The 23,718-nt window shown below is 47.9% G+C and overlaps 1 protein-coding gene across 2 annotated transcripts; it reads left to right on the forward strand.

Annotated features, from left to right (window-relative positions):
• KCTD21 (potassium channel tetramerization domain containing 21) lies at positions 78-15,381 on the forward strand. 2 transcript variants are annotated; one of them, XM_018043073.1, is made up of 2 exons: positions 78-125; positions 12,193-15,381. In XM_018043073.1, exon 2 carries the CDS (start codon positions 12,224-12,226, stop codon positions 13,004-13,006), a length of 783 nt encoding a protein of 260 aa, XP_017898562.1. In that variant the 5' UTR covers positions 78-125; positions 12,193-12,223; the 3' UTR covers positions 13,007-15,381. The 2 variants fall into 2 exon arrangements, with proteins under 2 accessions (XP_017898562.1, XP_005699549.2); XM_005699492.3 differs by lacking the exon at positions 78-125 and adding an exon at positions 930-1,213.

Consider the following 23,718-nt stretch of genomic DNA (forward strand, 5'->3'; position numbering starts at 1 on the left):
AGTCCCAGAGAGGAGCGGGCGGGTCCCGGGCCGCCACGCCCCTGGGCTGGGCTCCGGCCCTCCACCCACCTCGCAAAGCTGCGCAGGCCGCCCGCGGAGGGGAGGTTGCTGAGCGAGGGCTGGAGGTGGGTGCGGCACGGAGCGGGGCGTGGGGTGGAGGGACTGCCCGCGAGGGGTCACGGACCCATCTGGACACCTGTCCTACCATGAGAAGTCATCTAGCCTACCCTAGCCTCGCCATTCTCATCCGTGCAATGGGAATAGCAACGCCTGTGGCTGCGGGGGAGGGGATGTTTATGGGGAAGAAGGGGCGGAGCTGCTGGAAGGAGCCTGGGTGGATGGCGATAGTCTGAAAAACCCGGATAATAAGGGCCGAGACTGTGGGAGGAGTCCGGTGGGTGGGTCAAGGAGGGGCGGGGTCTCTAGATAACAAGTGGAACGCGCGTGAGATCCGAGAAGGGGCTGGGGAATGGGTGCAGAGGAAGCCAAGGGAAGCAAGCCTGAGTTGGATTGGGTGGAATGAGCCGAAAAGCGCTGGGGAGGGAGGGGTGGAGACGGAAAGATGAAAGGGATCCCTCTCGGCCCTGGAAAAGCCCAGTGTCAGCATCGCTGATATGACTTGAGGAAGAGGGTGCCCAGATGGGCAAATGTCTATGGATGCACGGAGCATCTTTTCCTTGTGACTAGAAAATAAACAGCCCAACCTTTGAACCGGCGTCACACATTTGAGTTCATTCAACTCACACCCTGTGAAGACGTCGCCATATCTGTTTACAGTTGAGGAACCTGAGGCTCAGAGAAGTAAAATGACTTGCCCCAAACCACCCAAGGACTCCTTACTCTCAAGGCACTGCTTTTTTCCCTGAAGTGCAGGGAGGTAGAGGTTTAATCTGTAGTGAATGGCAGAGAATAGATGACAAATGTCCCAGTCCTTCACAGGTTGTGTGACAGGACCAGCTTCCTCACTGCCAACCTCCGAGGCTTATTGTTAGGATGAAATGAGGAGGTACGTTTGAAAGCCGTTTGTACATAAATTATCTTTCTTGTGAGGAGCAGGAAGACCGTGGAAGAGTGGTTGGGCCTGAGGAAAACCAGAAGGTGAAGCCTCAGGGTGAGCCAAAACGATGAAGGAAGATTCTGGAAGAGGGTAGAGGATGGTGATGATTGTTGGAAGTCTACACCAGATGAGAGAATACTTTGCTGTGCAAGTCAGGTCAGGTGACTTCCCTTCTCCAGCCCTGTTGGTTGACTTTTCCCTGTTGGTTGACTCCTTCAAAGATCGAAGTGTGTTATCTGAGTTGGGAAGCACCTTCTCTGTCTGGTGAGCACATAATGGAGCAAACAACATTTGGGCCTTTTAGAGATAGGAACTGGGCAAAGCAGAGCTAAAGATACAGCTGTTGGGTGTGGGGAGGCCGGGAAGGGGAGGTGGAGGGCGGTATCCCCAGATAGTCTCCAGGGCTGTGAGCCAGACTCTTTATCTGGTGGGCTGTGTAAGGTGGGGAAGACTGCTCTAGTTTTTTGGGAGACACATTAACTCACTTTGAATGCTGTCATCCTTGAAGTTTACCTAGCTGTGTTCTATGCATCCCCTACACTTTGGGAGTTCTTATATTTACTTTCCAAACTGAAAATTCAGGAGACTGTTTCAAAATAGAAAGTTTTAAAAATTCAGGAGAGATTGGTAAACCTCCCTATTGGTAGATAACAGTCTGGGACTAGGAAAATGGATCTGACTAAACGGGAGGAAAGTTTTCCCCCTCCCCCTGCCTGCCGACTTCTTGGGGTACAGATCCCCGACCTGACAGGGTGGCCAAGCAACTGTCTACTTAAGGAAAGTGAGCCTTGGTAAGGGGTAAGAATAAAATGCTCTGGAGATGCGAAGAAGGAAGGAATGAATTGCAGCCAGTGGGCCTGGCAGATGAATGGCATTTTCTTCGCAGTGCAGGCAGAGGGGTAGCAGATGCCAAACTGCAGAGATAGGAGAGGGCGGGATATGGTTGGTCTGTAAAGTAGGGATGATAATAAGCATCTTCATCTATGAAATTAACATGCATAAAGGGCTTCCCTAGTGGCTCAGTCGGTAAAGAATCCACCTGCAATGCAGGAGACCTGGGTTTGATCCCTGGATTGGGGAGATCCCCTGGAGGAAGGCATGGCAATCCATCCCAGTATTCTTGCCTGGAGAATCCCCATGGACAGAGGAGTCTGGTGGGCTGCAGTTCATGGGGCTGCAAAGAGTCAGACAGGACTGAGCAACTAAGCACACACAAAGTGCATAGTAGTAATTGCTCAGTAAACGTCAGCCATTATTATTACTGTTGTTGTTGTTGTTACGATCACCACCATGTGCCCAGGAATTGGTCTAGAGCCACACAGCTAATGAAGTGGCAGAGCCTGATTCAAATGCAGGCCCAGGTGACACCAAAGCCCATGCACTTTCCTCTTCCCACAAACATCTGTGAGGCGCAGAAGTGGCCCCTCTTTGTTAACATTCTTGGTAAACCATCACAGGAGTTTCTTTTCTAGTGTAGTAGTAGAGACTGAGTTCAGAAGGAAGCAGGGAAAACAAGGCCTAAAAAGCCATCTTCTCCCAGCCTGGATCTCAGCATGGAGACAGGCAGGCCTGATTTTGTGGTTCCTGTGGGCAGTTTAGTCTGGGTAGGAAGACTACTTGGATGTACATTCAGTTGCCCTCCACCAACTGTGGGCTAATTTAGCTTAGCCCTGGTTGGCTTCTTCATCCTCCAGAGCACCAAGATGTCAGGAGAAGATCATGAGATGCTAATGCTCCTTAGTAGTAGAAATAACATCTAATATTTATGGAATCTGGCTATTTACTAGGGCCAGGCACTCTGACTGGAACTTTACATCTGTAGTCGCAGCAAAGAAGTACTCTTTTCTTCCCTCTTCCTTCAAAATAAAAGTATTCTTAGAATTTTTAAACATACAGAAACATTGAAGGAGTAGCCTTTCACCGACGCACCGATTCACATTGACAATTTTGTTTTTACACATGTACACTTTTTGCTAAACTATTGAAAAGTTATACAGATGTCTTGACACTTGACCCCTAAATTCTAAAGCATGTTATCTCCTAATTATAACATTCTGCACCATAACAATAAGACCATTATCATACCTAAGAAAAATAGCAAGAGCTCATTATTATCTACTAAATAGTTGAGATTCAAATTTCTGCAACTGTCAAAAATTATCTCATATTTTTTTAATCAGATGCAGTCACGATTCATTCATTCATTGCATTTAATTATATCTCTTTAAGCAATTCATTTAATCTAGATAGAGCCCCTCTACCTGTTTAAATTTATTTAGCAATAACTAGGTTCAAATTGCTTTTTTATTTCTTTTCTGGCAATGTTGCGTACTTATTATTGCATCACATTAGGAGGCATATGATATCAGAATCCTACTATTCTATCCATGAATGCTAAATTTGATTATTGGATAAGGTCATAACAACCTGATATTTCCATAAAAGGTTGAGTTTTTCCCTCTTGTAAGTAAAGAGGGCTTCCCAGCTGCGCAGTGGTAAAGAATCCCCCTGCCAGTGCAGAAAATACAAGAGACATAGGTTCAATCCCTGGGTTGGGAAGACCTCCCTGCATAGGAAATGGCAACCCACTCCCGTATTCTTGCCTGGAAAACCCCATGGACAGGCAGGCTACTGTCTGTGGGGTCGCAAAGAGTCAGACACGACTTAACAACTAAACAAGAAAAACAGCATATTATGATCTGATATTTGTATATATTGTGGAATGATCAGATAGTTAACGAAAAAATTTTTTCTCTTGTGATGACAGCTTTTGAGATCTGCGTTCTTTTGACTTGATCACATTAATCTTTGATGTCTTCTTTGCTGTCTGGAAAGAGATGTTCCAGGCTCACCTTGAACTTTTCCTGTCAAAGTCCCAGAATCACCAGTTTTGCCAGGAAACCATGGTTTCTTTTTGTAGGAGTTAAGGTTTAAAAACCAAGATCCGGGGACAAGTGTGCTCATTACTACTTGGGGTATCATTTCTAGGCTCTGAGCAGAGCTGAGACATGATAGATGGATAGATGGATAAAAAGATAAATAATTATCAATGCCTTGTAGATTGATTGTTAAAACAGCTAGTCTTCGGTGTGTAAAAGGAGTAGGTTGCATGTAAAATACCTTCATTATGGAGGCTTAGTGGGCAATAATGTAGGGAATTGCACAGAATGCCCTTGCTTGTTCTAAGGCTCTGTTAGTGTGTGGCCTGTTACCTAGGACCTCTGCATCTGGGTTCAGTCTCTTGTTCAGGACCCGGGTTAGAGAAGACCCTAGGCTGCCTCCAAAGGCCTAGTCCTCTGAGCAGTGTCCAAACCTGGAACCTCCCAGAGACCATGACTCAGAGGTCAAGAATGGACACAAAGCCCCCGGCCAAGGATTCATTCTCACTGCTTCTGTGAAATAAAGATAATGTGATCTGTCTTGCCTGCATCCCAGAGTTGTTGTAAGGATCAATTTTTTTTTTTTAATTGCCTGCATCCCAGAGTTGTTGTAAGGATCAGTTTTTTTTTTTTAACTGCTAATCAGTCTTTTCAGCATGTGTACTATAAAATTCCTTCCCCTTTTCATTGTCTTAATACCACAGTTTGAAATGTCATTGCCTTAAGTTTGATTTCATACATTATACTAAGATATACTTTTTCAAATACTCTTTTAGGTTATCACTCACTAATTTTTCCAAAATAAGATTTTAATCCTTTTTTTTAATCTTGTTAAAAAATACTTTTGGGAGTGGGATTAGAATAGCATAACAACTGTAATTAATTTTTAAGTGAAGTGAAAGTGTTAGTTGCTCAGTCGTGTCCAACTCTTTGCAACCCCATGGACTGTAGCCCGCCAGGCTCCTCTGCCCATGGAGTTCTCCAGGCAAGAATACTGGAGTGGATTGCTACTCCCTTTTTCAGGGGATCTTTCCAGCCAAGGGATTGAACCTGGGTCTCCCGCCTTGTGGGCAGATCTCCTGTCTGAGCCACCAGGGAAGAATAGCTTTAAGATACTGCCTCTCAGAATCATCACAGGTCTCTGTTTATTCAAGTCCTGTTTATGCTTCTTAATAAAGAAGCATATGCTTCTTTGTTTTCGAAGGGAGCACAAGGGTTTTTTAAGATAGGTGTAATTTTTTAAAAAATATTTACTTACCTGGGTGCACGACTGACCCGTGGGATCTTTCATTGCAGTGCACAGACTTTCTAGTTGCCCCGCGGCACATGGGATCTTAGTTCCCCAACCAGGGATCAAACCTACATCCCCTGCACTGTAAGGTGGATTCTTAACCACTGGACCACGAGGGAAGTCCCTGGGCAGCACAGGCTTTGAAGAGAGGCCTCACTTGGAATTCTAGCTCTGCTACCGCTAGCTGTGTGATCTTAAGCAGCTGTCTTCACTGTTCTGTGCTTGTTTTATAATCCAGAAAATAGAGATAATAATTGTACCTACCTCACAGCCTCAGTGTGGTGTTGCAGTGAGATGGTCTACAGGAAAATGCCTCACATAGCTGGGGACATGTCCTCAGTGCTCAGAAAATGTTGATTCTCTACGCACTCACTGGTCATGCATGTCAGAATCAAAATGAGGTGGCAGGTATGAGAGCACCTGGTAAGAGGTAGGAGAGGACAAGCGCCAAACCTCTGCAAGGGGTTTGACTGCTGAATTCCCAAGGTCATTCAGAGCATGGCAGTTAGACGGGCCTGGGCTTGAATCCTGGCTCTGCTTGAATCTCTGGGCAAGTCACCTGCCTCTTAGAGCCTCAGATTCTCATTTATGAAGTGGAGATAATGCTTTCCTCAAAGGGAGTTACAAGGATTAACTGAGCAAATGTGTCTAATAGCAAGTACCTAAGAAGTACTCACCAGGCAGTAGCTGTGTCTCTTGTGAGACCTGCGGGAATGGTTTTAAAGAACATAGTTTTAAAGGACTCTAGAGCAGTGTCTTAACTGCCCTTCCTTATAGGACACCCACTCTCAAAAGAATTCTATTTTCTTTGTTACAATTAAAGGTTGCAGCAGGGTGATTTTCAGGCTCTAGACTGGGATTGCCCTCCACATGGTACCAGGCCGGGCTTTAAGATCCATCACCCCTCATTTGGGCCACAGACTCATTTCAGGGAGGAGAGAATTCCAGCCACCTCCCAAGTTCCCAGGCCCCCTGACTTTCCCTGCCCAGGCAGATGGTCCGAGGATCCGCCTGGCATAATTTCCTGGTTTTCTCAGAAAGGGAAATGGGCTGATCTTTTTTCTTGGTTCTTTTCGAGTCAAGAGGCAGACTTGGAAATTCTCCTGCTTAGGACAAATTGTTTGTTCAGACACAGTGGTGGAGTTTCTTTTATCTCCTGTTTCATGGTTCGGTTTGTAATTCTCATTCATCTTTTCTAATCTGGCTTTTAAAAAAAACCTGGCTTTTTGTGTTTTGCTACTTTGTCATTAGGGATCATGGGTTGCTATTGAAATAGTAGGGTTTAGACTTGTGGTGTGTCAGCTATGGAGGGGCTCCAGGCCATCCAGGAGCCAATCCCCATATCCTCAGATGTGAGTGGGCAGAGTCCCAGGCCAGCCACAGACTAGCTGCCAAAAGACCTACCCCAGTCCGATCTGGGCAGAGAAACAGGGAATGTGCACCTTCCGCTCATGTTAGGGCCTCAGGGTGGAAAGGGGAAACTGAGAGGTGTTGGACTCATACCGACCTGGATTCGGGTCACAGCTCCTTCAGTGACTAGCTCTGTAACCTTGAGCAATCTCGTAACCTTCCTGAGCCTCGGTTTCCTCATCTGTAAAACAGAAATAATAGCATCTGTCTGGCAGGGTGCTTGTATAGACATCAAGTGAGGTAATGCAGGTAAAGAATCAGCACAGTAGTATCATTCTCTATACTTCTCTATATATTTTTGTTAAAAATAAATAAAATGCTACTGTATGTTAACCAAAGCATTATACAAGCAGGAAGTGTCTGCTCAGCAGGTGGTAGCTGCTGTCTTGCCAAACAAGCTGCCTAGCACTATTTTAGAAGGCTGCTTCAGGGATTCTCAAACTTGTGGAAGCTATGAAACAGCCTTTTGTTGCTGTTCCAGCTCTCAGCAGCCTGTGCAGGGGAAAGAGAGTGAGCTTTCCACTCCCTGGCCGTGTGTCCTGGGCAAGCCCTCAGTCTCCTGGGTCTCTTGTTTCCTATCTGCCTAACGGAATGATGGCCGCTTTGTAGAGCTGCTATATGAATTAAAAGGGCTGGTGGGTGTACAGGCCCAGGATGTAGTAGAATGCTCAGTACGTGTTCATCCCTTCCTCCCTCAGTCCCTCCACAGTACCCCCAGCACCCCCAGTGTGCTCGGCAGTGAACACACAGGGACAGGAGCTGGGTCACCGCTGTCACAGAGATCACAAACCAGGCAGCGGTTTGCACAAACAAGTTTCATCATAACCCATGTTATGAAGGTACACTTTATATCACCTTCCAGTCCCCCCCCCACACACACACAAATGAAACAAAAGTTTCACAACAATATATATAAAACTGGTCATAACCCAGTGTATTATATTATTCATGACACAATCACAATCTTGGTTTTTTTCCAGTTTATGAAGGCATAATTTATGTGCAGTAAAGTCACCCTTTTTAGGTGTACAGTTACATGAGTTTCTGTAATCTTTATACAGTCATTTGACTACCACTACATCAAGATATTGAATATTTCTGTCAGTCCGGAATATTCCTCCAGTCTCTTTGTAGCCAATCTTATCTCCAGCCTCTCCAATTACTGATCTGACTTCTGTATCTATAGTTTTGTCTTTTCCAGAATGTTGTATAAATAAAATCATACCTTTTGAGGCCGGCTTCCTCCACTTAATAGGATGCTTTTGGGATTCTTCTGTGTTGTGTGTCAGTAGCTAGTTGGCTTGTATTGCTGAGTCACAGTCCATTTGTCTGTGACCTCTTTTGAGTTAATTTTTCATCTGTGTTGCGGGATATGAGTTGAGGTTCTTTTTATGCATATCGATGTCCAGTGATCTTCACCTTGAGAGTGCTAGGGCGGAGGGCCAAATGCAAAGCAGATCATTACATGATTGATTACATGATGGAATGGTGGGCTGTGCAAGGGACCAGAAGCCCCAAGAGGAGAGCTGGCAAAGTGGAGGTTTGGGGATAGATAGAGGCAGTGACTCATAGGTTGAACGCAGAGAAAGTGGAAAAAGTGAAGAAGGGTGGTATAAGGAGAGCAGAGGCAGGGGAGGGCGGATGCTGTGGTGTCAGGACGGCCGGAGCATAGAGTGTGGGGAGAGGTGGTATCGAAGGTGAGATTGGATTGCACACAGTAGTCAGAGCAGGCAGCACTGCTTCAGGAAAATCAGCCTGCAAACTGAAATGGCAGGTGGACAGAAAGGAGGCAGGGAGCCACGTGAGGATGCTGGGGGAGTGGGGGTGAGCCCCGAGCTCCAGGAGTTCCTGCAGGGACGGGTTCAAGGAGACAGTCGAGAAAAATGTTAGGGATGCTGAGTCAGGGCTGCCTTGTGGGCTCATGCAGATGGGTGGCTGAGAAGTCACAGCAGGATCTGGGGAAGAGAACTCTTTGTGAGGCTTCTGGTATCCACAGAAAATCCAGGTGGGCTGTCTAAGAGGCAGCTGGGTACACAGTGGGGCTGGAGCTCAGTGGTGGAAGCCCCCGCCCCCCTCAGTGACGCTGCTCAGCCTTGGGACGCCAGTTCCCGCCCCCTTGTGTCACTGTGGCTCTCAGACCAAGCCTGTGGACTTGCCACGGTGGGCACTGGGCACTGTGACTAGGAAATAGGGGCTGGAAGGGCTGACTTCTGTGATCCCTGAGTCTGTAGTGAAGAGCACAGGGAGCCCCCTAGTCTGGGGTCAGACCTACCTTCTTTTTTTTTCAATTGGAGGATAATTGCTTTATAACATTTTGTTGGTCTCTGCCATATAGCAACACAAATCAGCCATGGTATACACATATCCCCTCCCTCTTGAACCTCCCTCCCACCTCCCACCCCATGCTGCCCCTCAAGGTTGTCGCAGAGTGCCAGGCTGAGCTCCCTGCGCAATACAGAAACTTCCCAGCAGCTATCTATGTTACATATGGTACCATGTATTCCAGTGCCACTCTCTCTAGTCCCACCCTCTCCTTCCCCCAGTGTGTCCGTAAGTCTGTTCTATGTCTGAGTATGTATTCCAGGGGTCAGGAGACCTCCTTCTAACCAGCCTCGGCCCAGACTGCAACTCCCGGCGCTGCCCTGGGTGAATGACCAGGAGCCATACAGCAGGGCGTGGGGGCAGGAAGGCAGGTGCTCTATTGCTTTGCATGCAGAAAAATAGGACTTTGGGTGCCCATCCAAGGGCCCTGGTATGCCCCGTGGCACCTGATTGTCCTCCCCACCTGCTTTGAGCTCTTCAGAACTGATATACTTAGGAGATATGGGGTTTGCAGCCCAGAGAATTGTCGGGAAAGAGCCCAGCCTCTCTGCCGCGCCAAAGCCTTTGCGTTCCTTTCCATGGAGCTCAGCCACTTCACAGAGCCTGGGCCTTAAAGAGAAAGAAAGACTGGAAAGTAGAAAGTGCAGATTACTATCTAGAAAGAAAAGGAGATGCTGGAATGAGAAAGCAGCTGGCCCACTCCTGGGTCCAGCTCCTGCCTGCACCCGCTGGAGGAAAAATTAGTCAGATTCGGGCCCCAGGCCAAGCATACACCTCGGCTGCAAGTCTCAGCAGCGTGGTAACCACCCCTTCCTAGGAGCCCTCCCCAACCCTTCTCTGTTGGACACCCCCTTCCCCCCACCCCAACCCCACCCACCACCGACGTCTCGCAGCCCATCTGCTCCAGGCTTCTGTTGATGATTTTGTAACTTCATCATGAGCTTGTTTCTCTTCAGACACTCCAGATGGTTAATGCCTTTCTGCAATATCAAAGTGCCCCATTGGACAGGGACAGAATCCACCCCACCCCCACCCCGCCAAAGAATTGGGTGGGGTAGCCGAGAGTCCTCCACACCCAGCATGGCCACCACCCTCTGGAGTAGAGGGGTCTCGGTGTAGTCACGGCTTCCCTGGTGGCTCAGATGGTAAAGAATCTGCCTGCGCTATGGGAGTCCCAGGTTCGATACCTGAATCCGGAAGATCCCCTGGAGAAGGGAATGGCCACCCAGTCCAGTATTCTTGCCTAGAGAATCCCCATGGACAGAGGAGCCTGGTGAGGCAAATAGTCCATGGGGTCGCAAAGAGTCAGACACGACTGAGTGACTCACAGGTTCACAGTGCAGTCAGCCTCCCCAGAAGGCAGATGCTTGGTGACAACTGCCCTGGCCCGCTTGCTACCCTTGCTGGGTGACTTTGAGAGAAGTCCCCTGCTTGGACCTCAGTTTTGCCATCTGGACAGTAAACGTGCCAGAATCCATTCCAGGCCTACTCCTGCAGCTCTTGGTGCATTGTTCTTCCTTTTTTCCATCCTTCCTTCCTTCCTTTTATTTTATTATTTCTTTATTATTGAGGTAGAGTTGATTTACAGTATTAGTTTTGGGCTTACAGCGTAGCAACTCCGGGTTTTTATAGAGTATACACCATTTAACATTATTATGAAATATTATCTGTACTCGCTGTGCTGTAGCTGGTCATTTTCCTTGTCACTGCCTGTGGTTGTGGTCTCCTCTGCCAGCCTGGGCTCTTCTCAGAGGCAGCACTGGGACTGATTCCTACCTGTGCCCCCACACCCAACATTAGGGAAAGATTCTTGGATTCACTGCACAAGTTGACTCCTGGGAAAGTATCATGTTGGGAGCAAAAGAAGTACATCCCCTTATTTTTAGACCCTTAAAGAAAAGTTAGAATCCAAGACTTCAGGTTGATGGAGACTCGCCAGCCATGGACACTAGAGGCTGTGAGGTCAGTGGGGGGATAGTGGGGGAGAGTTGTTAAGGAGTGGCTAAAGAGCCCTCAGGAAGGGTGCTTGGTGGCAGAGGCCCACATCCGCACTACAAAGCAAGGTTCAGAGGAGCCTGGGGTTCCATCATGGTAGGAAAGGGCAGGCCATCAGGAGCCAAGGGCATCTTCATGGCCAGGCAGGTCATCACGGACGGGTGAGAATCCAGAAGGAGCGTCACTGGGAGTCCAGAGGACCGAGTGACCCATTGTGGGCCTGGAAGATAGATGGAAATGGTACTAATCACAGCCATTTGTTGTGCATTCTTTTAGATAGAAGAATAAATAAGGCAACATTGATACAGCGGAAGGAGAATGGGGCTTGGAGTTCTACACCTCAGAATGTCTGTTAAGTACCGAGAATGGCCCAGTAGTTGGCTAGTAAGCACGAATACATTTTTCTGTCTCATATAAAGGCAGCTGGGCTTGAATCCTGCAGGACCCTTTACCACTGTAAGCCTGGGGAGTGAATCCTGGCAGTTTCCCTCACAGTGGGGATGACTGGTGATATTGTGTATGTCAAAGGATAGTGTGTAAGCAAATGTACGTAAGAGCAGCCAGCATAGCATTCAGTCCAGGCACATTTTCTGCCTTTCCTTAGACCAGTAGTTCCCTGTCTTAACTGAACATTTAGAATCAGCTTTAAAATACATCAATGCTTGGGTTACATGCCACACCAATTAAAATGGCCTCTGGAGGGTGGGACCCAGGCTTTGTTTTTTCTTTTCATTTCTTTCTTTCTTTTTTAACTCCCTTAGTGAACCTAACATGCTTTAGACAGTGTGACAATTATTACCCATCCAATCGTTCATTGAGTTATTCATTCATTTCAATTCCAAGGACATACAATAAGAAATTGAGAACCATGACTACCCAGATGATATGGATTGGATGTTTGTGTCCCCCAGAATTCATCCACTGAAATCCCAGCTTCCAATGGGGTGGTATAAGGTGGTAGAGCCTTTGAGAGATTAGGTCATGAGGGCTTCACCCTCATGAACGAGATTACTGTCCTTATAAAAGAGACTCCAGAGATCTCTTGCCCCTTCTCCATATTAGAACACATCAGACACCAAATCTGCCCCTACCTTGACCTTCAACTTCCCAGCCTCCAGAACTACGAGAAATAAATGTTTGTTACTTAAGCCACCCAGTCTCCAGTATTTTGTTATACCGGCCCCAAAAGTCATCAGATATGGTTGGGTAATAGTCATTTCTTTCTTTTCTCTCTGTAGGACTATTTTCCTGCACCCCAGCCTTCCTGCCATGTCTGACCCCATCACGCTCAATGTCGGGGGGAAGCTCTATACAACCTCACTGGCAACCCTGACCAGCTTCCCTGACTCCATGCTGGGCGCCATGTTCAGCGGGAAGATGCCCACCAAGAGGGACAGCCAGGGCAACTGCTTCATCGACCGTGACGGCAAAGTGTTCCGCTACATCCTCAACTTCCTCCGAACCTCCCACCTGGACTTGCCCGAGGACTTCCAGGAGATGGGCCTGCTGCGCAGGGAGGCCGACTTCTACCAGGTGCAACCGCTGATAGAGGCCCTGCAGGAGAAGGAGGTGGAGCTGTCCAAGGCCGAGAAGAACGCCATGCTCAACATCACGCTGAACCAGCGTGTGCAGACGGTCCATTTCACCGTGCGTGAGGCACCCCAGATCTACAGCCTCTCCTCTTCCAGCATGGAGGTCTTCAATGCCAACATCTTCAGCACCTCTTGCCTCTTCCTCAAGCTCCTCGGCTCCAAGCTCTTCTACTGCTCCAGTGGCAACCTCTCCTCCATCACCAGTCACCTGCAAGACCCCAACCACCTGACTCTGGACTGGGTGGCCAACGTGGAGGGCCTGCCAGAGGAGGAGTACACCAAGCAGAACCTCAAGAGGCTCTGGGTGGTGCCAGCCAACAAGCAGATCAACAGCTTCCAGGTCTTTGTGGAGGAGGTGCTCAAGATCGCGCTGAGTGATGGCTTCTGCATCGACTCTTCTCACCCACACGCTGTGGATTTTATGAACAATAAGATTATTCGATTAATACGGTACAGGTAAAAGGACCCCAGCCACACTGGAGGGGGTCTTCCCAAAGCCAGGATGTTGGAGAGTGTCTCACCGGTGGTGTGAGGCAGGGTACCATACTAATCTGCATTAATCGCATAGCAGGACTTGATTCCCCCCCACGATGCAGTCCACCCGTAGGAATCTGTGTGTCCTCTTGACACAGCCACCTTTTTCCTTGCCGCTTTGAGCTGGAGATGGGCAGTTTGCTGTAAGTGGAGTCTGCCATCATGTCCTACAGGAGGCCGTAGGACTTCCTGGCTAGATAGAGAACAGCACTTTTCCCTTGGACTCCAGCTCTCTCTGTACCATGAGGCACTGCCTGCAGCCCTTCCTTTGGTAGAGGGGGGTGAAGTGAGAGTAAGAGGCTCCTTCTGGTTTCTTAGGACAGGAAGTCCCCAGAGATTCCCATCCTGCCTGCCCCTCCATCCTTGGGACGTGGCCAGGACCTGGGGCTTGCTTGGCTGGCTTGGAAATGAAGTAGGTAGTGGGAGTGGGATTTGAGCTGGCCCGGCACAGAGGAGTGAGTCTCCAGGCAGTGTTCAGAAGATGGGGCTGTCCCTCTTGACGGGGCCAAACCTAGGCATTTGGGGATTCCTTGCTTCAGAAATGAGCTGCTAATCCTTGTGAAGATTTGAAAGTATCTGGAGCCACTACAATGAAAGGCACTTCATAATGTGGCCTGATCCCTGACTTCTTTCTCCAAGAATTTGAAGTGTCATTGAAACAGATTCTTCTAAACAAATATATTATGCACTCTCAGGGTTGGAAAATAATTCAACAGTCATTTAGTGCTCTCCCACCCCAAGCACACCCCAGCACATTTGGGGCTGAGGGCTTCTCCCCAGTACCTTCAGGAGATAACTATCTCTGCTTGCGTACTCTCAGCAACAGAACATCCGTCATCCCCACAACCAGCCCCTGTCATGGTCGGCTGTTAGAAAGTCCTTCCTTATCTTGAGCTGAAATCTGTCCTCCTACGGGCATTTTCTATTCCTGGTAGACCTTTCTTCTCGCCCAAATGTGTATTTTCTTTTTGAGAATAGTCATTTTGAGAGGCCACATACCTATTCTGAAAATACGAATACTTGGAATTAGGATTCCCCTTGGGATTTGTCTTAAAAACCAAGGTTAACCCCCTGACATTCCCTGTAAGTCATCCCCGTCCCTGTAAGTCATCCCTGTTTTTTACGGCTTCACTTTGTTTGTGACCCTCCCTTCTCCCCAGACATGACCCTACATAGCTTTTGACCATCTTCTGGTAAGTTTGGAGATTGCTTCCCCAGAGGAAGGAGACCAGGGTCTCGGCAGTGTATAGCAAGGAGCCCAGGAGTGGTCTGAACCATAACACTGCCCTTGGAGGAAGTGTCCAGCGCCTATAATACTGCTCTGAGGGATGTGGTACTGTTTCCGTGCATAACCAGTCTGTTGACTTCTTTGGGGTGAGACCCAGGGCAAGACACCCTGAGCCACCACTTCCCAGGGGTGATAAGCAGTGCAAGTCTCAAAACTGCACGTTATGATTCATCCCTGGAATGAGGGTGACCTTGGAGGTCCCACAGTCTTCCCCACTAGGCAGGGGCCCTCAGACAAAGCCAGAGACGCCTGGTGCCACAGGTACCCCAGGGCATGGGCTGAGGAAGGAGCTTGTGTGCTCAGCTGTGGGAAAGGCCACATTCCTTAAGTAATAAAGGTCTTTCCCCCCTGTACAGTGGGACCCCTGAGTCTCATAACTGTCCCAGGCCACCAGACTATTGGTATTTGGGAAAGCCACTCAGGAGAACACAATTTAGACCAGCCAGCAGAAGCTGTGACCACAGCAGAACAGTTTAAGGAAGAAATCTCATAAATCACTACTGTCCCCATGTTCCTTTTCATAAAAAGTATTTCTCCATCTTTTTGGTGCTTCTTAATTCAAGCAGCTTGACTTTAGAGAAAGCACAGAACCTGTGAAGCCACTAATTTGCTGTGTGACTTTATGCAAGTCACTCACCTCACTAAGCCACCTCTGTTTCTTCATCTGTGAAATGGGCATAACAGTAACCCATAACCCTATCTACCTCACAGGGCTGTTGTGAGGATCAAATGAAATAATGTATATGAGAATACAGTATAAATGATAAATGGTTGTTATTATTTTGTGTCTATATATAAGGGGAAAAACCTTGGCTTTGGAATCAGGCTGACCTGAGTCTCAATTCTGGCTCCATCGCGTGTTGTGTAAAACTTGGACAAGTCCCTGGGCCTCCCTGATTTGTTTCCTCATCTGATGACAACCCCACCTCCCAGTGTTATGTGACCTGGTTGTGTATGTGAAAATTCCTAGCTAGGCCTGGCACATAGCTCAATAAATGTTTGCTCTCTTAGAAGTAACAATGGATTGTTGTGCCGGAGACACGACAGGCATATAACAGTTTAATAAGCCTTCTGGGGTACCTGGTATATGGGCCCTGAGGATGGGAACAGTCACAGATAAGTTCAGTGTAGAAAGGATTAGAGGGCCACACCCTGGGCTTGGGAACTTGGAGAAAACCAAACTTAGTTCTCAGAAAGGGCTTAATGGATGGTTGAGCTGGGCCTCTGAGTGTAGGCTGCACTGTAGCAGGAAGCACCATGAGCCAAGGCCAGGGAGCCAGGCAGGGTGGGTGAGTGTCCACTCGGGGCCATAGCAGAAGGGGAGCCACAGGCAGCGCATGCAAGGCACTCACTGAGCACACATCTCACTCTGGTGTGTGCAGCTACCTGCTTGGTGCAACAGATAAGAAGCCTGCAGGCGGCCGCATCCAAGAGGACCAGTCAGGGTGGACTGGGAGGCAGGTATGTGCTTGTCTGAGCCCCTTACTGCCCTGAGCAAGACCCGATAGTGATCAGTGATCTTAACTGGGCTCAGTCTTTTTAGCCTTTTGCACAGGTGAGAGCTTTGTCCCAACTAAAGAGCACTTCTGGATGCACGACATTGTCAGCTCTCTGTTCATTCCCTGGGCATGCAGAGGGATGGTCAGGAAGGGTGCTCAAGGGAACCCTAGGGCATTTTGGTGTATCCATTTGGTGAGGCCACCAAACAGGACCCCTACCTGTGGAAGACCAGCAGAGCTGTCACCTCAGGCACCACTCCCTGAGACCTCACACCCTCAGGACCACCTGAAGGCCTTTGCCTTTATTGAAGGACAAGCTCGTGATGCCACCCTTGGGCCAGAGCTCCCCGTGCCGAGGTGGCCAGCCCCCTTGCCCACATCTCAGTGCCCTACACAGGCCCCCAGGCTGAGATGCAGTTACTCTGCTTTGTAAACTTCTCCGTGGCCTAAAGCATGGCACTTTTGTAACTGCACTTCTGTTCGCCCCAAACTTCCAGCTTTGTCGCACAAATTATTCCTAAAACATGCTACTGTAAGTGGGGGCATAGTCAAGGTCAGCCTTGAGCCAATTTCTCATGTGTTCAAATCACACAAAGTCTCACAGCCCGTCCATTTCCTGAACTGCAGTCTGTTCAAACTGACCGCCTGAGTCTGCCTGCGTCCCAGGGGACTCAGGGCTGACGGGGCATTTGGCAGGGAAATGAGACCCCGTGATCATCTTGCAGAGCAAAACCACCTTGACAACTGGCCCAGCAAAGAGAGGGGCCCAGGCTCCTTTCCAGGCCTTGTGGGGTCTTGGCTCTGGCAACTCCGTCTGTCAGGACAGCCGTGACCTCAGTCTCCTTCAGAACCCTCAGGACAGTGTGGCCTCAAGCAGACAGCCACGGAGACAGTCTGGTGGCATGCCTACCCAGTCTGGGGCAAAGGGACCAAGCGGGGCCCTGAGGAGAAGATTTGCCCTGTGGAAGCCAGAAGATTACTGAGCAACCCGGAGCATCCAGGGCACCCCACCCTACAACACAACAAGCTCAGTGGTGCCGCTGCCTGGCTCGGACTTCTGGGCAGGAAGTACACGCCCAGTCAGGTGTGTCTGATCTCACTGCTCCCTCTCCTGGTCCTCTTTCCCACCAACTTCCCTGACCTTCCCATCCCAATATATGTATTTGGTAGTACTTCAAAGGCTTTGTTAACATTCCAATTAATTGACAGCCCTAGAGTGTTCGAGCCCTTTCTTAAGTCCCTCCCAAAAGCCTTGGTTCTCTTTTACTGAGTCAGTCAGTCAGTTCAGTCGCTCAGTCGTGTCTGACGGCCCAGTGGACTCACAAATCCTCTAGAGATCCTGCTGCATTGCGACGTGGTTTCTCCCTCTCCAACCCCAATTAGTTCACTTGATAAGCCCATTATTGGGCTTCCCTAGTGGCTCAGTGGTAAAGAATCCACCTGCCAATGCAGGAGACACAGATTCGATCTGATTTGGGAGGATCTCACATGCCCAGGCGCAGCTAAGCCCATGTGCCACAACTATTGCGCCCATGCTCCAGAGCCTGGGGGCCACAACTGTTGAGCCTGTGTGTTACAGCTGCTGAAGTCTGTATGCCCTGGAGCCCACGCCATGCAACAAGGGAAGCCACCGCACCCCCACGCTCCGCAACTAGAGAACAGCCGGTGCAGCAACACGTAAATAAATAAGACCCAGCACAACCAGAAATAAACAAAATTAATAAACCCAGTACTGAATTTGCTTAATAAACACCCTTTTGTTTGGCATCTCATAGGTTGCCAAACTTCTTGCCACCCACAGTCTGCCTTCACAAAGCAAAAGAAGGATGGTGCGAGGCCATTCCACACCTCACCAGGGCTGCCGTTACTTTGCTGCTTCCATATCAGCTCATCCTTCAACACTGCATAAACCTTGCCTCCTTGGCTCGCCAAGTAGAGTCAGTTCCAGCCCGCTTTGTACCACCCTCTATCTGGTGTGGACTTTTATCAGCATACTGCAGCTGTTCACAGGCAGTGGTATACTGGTAAATATTTAACAACTAGCTCTCAGGGAAAAGCAATGATCTGTAGCATCAGCCAGTTTTCATGGTGTAAATACTCTCACCATAGTCAATTTCAAGGCACCAACATGAAGTCGTTGATCATGGAGGGAGAGAGGCATACAGTGGGCTCTGGAGAGCCAGAGGGAGCCTGCTCCAGTGCACGTCCATGCCTCCCACTGAACCCTGTGCTTCTGGGGGAAGGGACTCTGCCTGGCTCTTTGTATCACCAGTTCCCAGCACACAGAAAGTGCTCAATTATGTTTGAGGGACCTGTGAAATAAGACATTTTTACCATGTCTTATTACAGTTAGATAAATTTATTCAAACTCCATCTTGCTCAAAAGTCTTGCTCAAACTTTTTCCTATAACACAAGAAAAAGTCCAAAGTTCCCTGGCTCTTTACAGACAGGCTTCAACCTATTTAAGAGCACAGATTCTAGAACTAGACTGCCTGGAATCAAATCCTGGCTTTGCTACTTAATGCCTATATGGCTTTCAGCAAGTTAATTAACTTCTCTGTTTCCTTGTCTGTAAAGTGATGGTGATAGTATCTACAACTGATAGTGTTGTTTCAAGGGTTTGATGAGGACTACATCTTCAGCTTTTTGAATAGGGCCAGGAGTATAGTAAGTACTTGACTTACTACATTACCAACTACCATGACTGTAAGCATTACTATCATCATCATCATTACTTTTTGTCCATATCTTTTTTTTTCATTTTCTGCTTTGGTTTTATTTTTTATTAATTTGTTTTAATTGGAGGCTAATTACAATATTGTAGTGGTTTTTGCAATACATTCACATGAATCAGCTATGGGTGTACATGTTTTCCCCATCCTGAACCCGCCTCCCACCTCCCATCCCTCAGGGTCATCCCAGTGCACCAGCCCTGAGCACTGTGCCTCATGCATCGAACCTGGACTGGTGATCTATTTCACATATGATAATATACATGTTTCAATGCTATTCTCTCTAATCATCCCACCCTCGCCTTCTCCCACAGAGTCCAAAAATCTGTTCTTTACATCTGTGTCTCTTTTGCTGTCTCACATATAGGATCATTGCTACTATCTTTCTAAATTCCATATATATGCATTAATATACTGTATTTTTTTTCTTCCTGACTTACTTCACTCTGTAAAATAGGGTCCAGTTTCATCCACTGCATTAGAACTGATTCACATGCATTCTTTTTAATAGCTGAGTAATATTCCATTGTGTATATGTACCACAGCTTTCTTATCCATTCGTCTGCCGATGGACATCTAGGTTGCTTCCATGTCCCAGCTATTGTAAACAGTGCTGCGATGAACACTGGGGTACACGTGTCTCTTTTGTCCGTATCTTTCATTGCTATCTTACTCACTCATGCCCTCAGTGTCCCCTGCGCAATCTGCACTGATTTCTAACTCCTGACCTTTGCCCGAGGCACTCCTACTGCTTGAAGCATCCCAGCTTTCCTCTCCAGTGACCCAAACCCTGTCCATCCACAGTGAATGCCCGTCTCGCCCCCCGGCACCCTCTCACTGAGCCCTTCCTCCTCTAGCCTTTCAGTGCCCTCTGGTTGGCATATGTGTGGGTCTGAAAATCAGATTCTCAAATCACACGGTCTGGTTCTTCACATACTCTTTTAAATGCCTAACGTATAGCGACCCCAGGGTTGGGCCTCTGAGAAAGTAGAGATGAACCCTGCACATTCCTGCCTCAGGGTGTGCAGTGGGGGAGAGGTAAACAAATTTCAATCGGGTGGGCAATGCTAAGGTGCCTGCTCCAGGTGGAGTAGGCCACAGAGATGGGATAGCCTCAGTGTTCATGCTGCTTTACCGTTTACAAAGCAGTTTGCTCTCTTTTATTCATTTAATCCTCACCACAAGGCTCTGAGAGAAGAAGCAAAGGAGGGACTTTTTTTTAATAGATGAGGATGCAATGACTTGCCTGTGAACACACCGTGTGTAAGAACAGTGCTAGCACATAGTAGGTAGGTAGGTAGGTTTAGTCGCTCAGTTGTGTCCGACTCTTTGTGACCCCATGGACTGTAGCCCGCCAGGCTTCTCTGTCCATGGGCTTCTCTAAGCAAGAATACTGGAGTGGGTTGCCATTTCCTCCTCCAGGGGATCTTCCTGACCCAGGGATCAAACTCTGGTCTCCTGCATTGCAGGCAGACTCTTTACCGACTCATCCACAGGGTGGCCAATTATGGAATTGAATTATACATCATTTCATTCAAGTTAAGTGGCCAAGTCAAGACAAAAACCCAGTCTGAACCCTCCTTCAGGATTAATTCCCCTCAGTTGTGAAGCCAAAAACAGAACTAGGCTTCCAAGTGCCAGGACTCTGATCTAGGCTTTTCCACTAATGTTCCAGGTGACCTCGGGCAAATCACACCCAGTCCTGGGTCAGAAAGCATCCTTGGGTGAAGACAAAAAGGTAGAGGTCAGCTCTACCAGCTAGAAGTCTCTTCCAGCCAGAGTTGGATGGAAGAATGATCCTCCTAGCTCTGGGGCTATGTGAGCAAAGAGTTAAAAATCCTTTGATGAGGTGGTCAGGGGGCTTCTGGCACTGGACTGGCCCTGCTTGTCTTCTGCCACCTTTTCATCCTGTGAACACACTCAGTGATAGAGCAGTCCTGGAACTTTTGTATCTTCCAGTATGAAATGCTGGACGTAATTAAGTGTTTCTGGGGCTAAAACAACCAAGCAAAGGGGAATCACTCAGATATCACGTCATACTACTAATATTCCCTTGTGCTTGGTCGCTCAGTCGTGTCTGAATTTGTGACCCCATGGACTGTAGCCCACCAGGCTCCTCTGTCTGTGGGGATTCTCCAGGCAAGAACACTGGAGTGGGTTGCCGTGCTCTCCTCCAGGGGATCCCCCCAACCCAGGGATTGAACCCACATCTCCTGCATTGCAGGCAGATTCTTTACCATCTGAGCACCAGGGAAGTCCAATATTCCCTTGAGTGAAGAGTGAAGCCCTAAAGCTTTTGTGAGGATGAGGTTCATTCCACTGAAACACGGCGCCCCCACATCCTTAAAGGGAGAGGCAGATTAGACAAGCTGAGCACCCCCTCCCACCAGCATTCCTGAGAGGCTTCCTTACTTGACTGCTAAAAGAATGGACTGTCAAAACGTGACATTCATTGGCTATTTGGGGCATAGAATCTGAGAATGTTGTGACAGGAGGAAATTTATATCTGACCACCAGAGGTGAAGAAGAAAGAGAATTGGCTTTGGGTCAAGCAGACCAGTCCAAATACTGGCCCTGCTGTGTGACCTTGGCAAGCAACACCATCCCTCTCAGTCTCAATGACTTCATTTAGGAAGTGAGGAAAAAAATACCTGCTACCTACCTCGTAGAGTGATTATAAGAATGAAATGAGAAAATGCATGGATAGGGCCTGGCTCCCTTATCTTGGCTCTGAATTCTTTGCTCACCACACTGGAACACTGGATGGCGGGATCACTCCCAAAGCAGGGACCACCTCTCTACCTCTAGATCCCTAGCCTTCAGCACACTGCCTCCAAGGGGAGCTCCTCAGGTCACATTCGTTGAATAAATGCCTGAACTCCACTGCTTTACCTATAAGGAGATGGGTCCAGAGTGGTGGAGGGACTTGTTCCAGTTACATGGCCAGGGAGGACCCAGGACCCTGGCCTCCTAGCCCTCTTCTTTCCCATACACTGCAACTGTCCACACCACATCTTGCAAAGCCCTCTTTGCACATGGGAGCCTTTCTTCTTTTTTTCTTTTGGCTTTTATTTTGGTTTTTGTTTTGTTGGGTTTTTTTGTGTGTGTGGTTGCTTTTTGGGGGTATTGTTTCTTCTTTCAACATCTTGGTTGGAGACTTAGCAGCCTTGGAATCAGTACCCAGGTCTGTCGGGCCCCAAAGCCATGAGCTCACTCTTTGAGATGCACCAAACGCTTGAGGCCTATGCTGCTTTTTAGATCTGTTTCCCAGCCATGAATTCAGCTAGTTCTGCAAATGATGAGCATCGGTTGGGAAGGTGTCTCACCACCCTACTTCTCTACATAAATCTGATATTGAATAATGGTCAAAATCTGAGGCTGAAGACCAAGTGGCCTTGCCTGTTCCCCTTCAGTAGATTTTTCCAAAAGGAGAGAAACAAGATATACTCTTTCATCAATTCTAAGATATTTTTTCACATTCCAACATTTCTGAAATCAGGGGGAGACTTAACAATTGATAGGATACTTCAATTATAATTGACAATATTTATTCTTTTTTATTCTTATTTTTAAAAATATTTATTTGTTTGGTTGCACCGGGTCTTAGCTGTGACATGTGGGATCTTTAAGTTTAGGAATGTGGGATCCAGTCTCCTGACCAGGAATTGAACCCAGGACCTCTGTATTAGGAGCAAAGGGTCTAAGCCATTGGACCACCAAGGAAGTCCCCAGTGGCATTTATTCTTAAGTGGTAAAATATAAAATAAACTTGTGTCTTGAAATTATCTTAGGTAAATGAAATCCAACATTAACCAGCAGAGGCAATGGCACTGCAGGTCTGCATACCCTTCCCCCTGGGCTAATTCGACCCTGGAAGCTCGCTTCCTTCCCTTCTGCCGCACTGTCCTTATTTTACAGGTAGGGAAAATGGCCAGGGCCCCAAAGCCAATCCGTGGCAGGGCTGGGTCAACTTCCTGCGGGCTGCACCTGCTCCTCCCTACCTCATTTGTTTCTTCGTTTTTATGTATTTGTTTTTGGCTATGCCGGGTGTTTGTTGCTGCACACGGGCTTTCTTTAGTTGCGGCAAAAGAGAGCTATGCTTCATTGCAGTGTGTGGATGTCTCATTACGCTGGCTTCTTTCTTTCCTGAGCCCCAGCTCTAGTTGCGGTGCACGGACGTGGTGGTGGTGCACGGGCTTAGCTGCTCTGCAGCGTGTGGGATCTTCCCTGACCAGGGATCGACCCCATGTCCCCTGCATTGGCAGGCAGACTCTTAACCACTGGACCAGCGAAGCCCAGATGTTCTTCTAAGAAGAGGAAAGTTGCACAGAGGCAGACATACGAGGGGAACCGTGTGAAGACACAGGGAGAAGACGGCGGTCTGCAAGCCTAGGACGGAGGTCTCTCAAGAATCCAACCTTGTTGATGCCTTTAGACTTCTAACCTCTAAAACCATGAGAAAATAAGTTTTTGTTGTTTGAGACACCTAGCTTTTGATACATTGTAATGGTATCCTTAGCTGACTAGGACAGTGAAGAAGCTGAGGCACAGAGAAGTAAAACAGCATGGAAGAGGCTGAAGGAGGATTTTGCACACAGGCAGTTGACTTCATAACTGATGCTCCAAACCACCACCTCCACCAGTGAGAAGGCCCCATGGCCAGGGAATGCCTATATGACCACCAAAATAAGCTTAGTTACAGGAATTTCCTGATGGTTAAATGATTAGGACTTCCACAGTCTCACTACCAAGGGCTTGGGTCCGATTCCTAGTTTGGGAACGAAGATCCCACAAGCCGTGTAGCATGGCCTAATAATAACAAGCATAGTTACAGTATTTTACCATTATGGAGTTATTGACTGTATTCCCCACACTGTATATTTCGTACCCTGACTCACTTATTTTGCAACTGAAAGTTTACATTTCTTAATCTACCTTACCTATTTCTTTCCTTCAGCTTTTCCCCTTTCCCCGCAGGCAACCACCTGTTCATTCCCTGTATCTACAACTCTGTTTGTTATGTTTGTTCATTTGTTTTGGTTTTCAGATTCCATATACAAGTGAAATCATACTGTATTTGTCTTTTTCTGTCTGGTTTATTTCATTTAGCAAAACTTC

The sequence above is a fragment of the Capra hircus genome, chromosome 29 (assembly GCF_001704415.2).
Source record: "Capra hircus breed San Clemente chromosome 29, ASM170441v1, whole genome shotgun sequence".
NCBI classification, from domain to species: Eukaryota; Metazoa; Chordata; class Mammalia; order Artiodactyla; family Bovidae; genus Capra; species Capra hircus.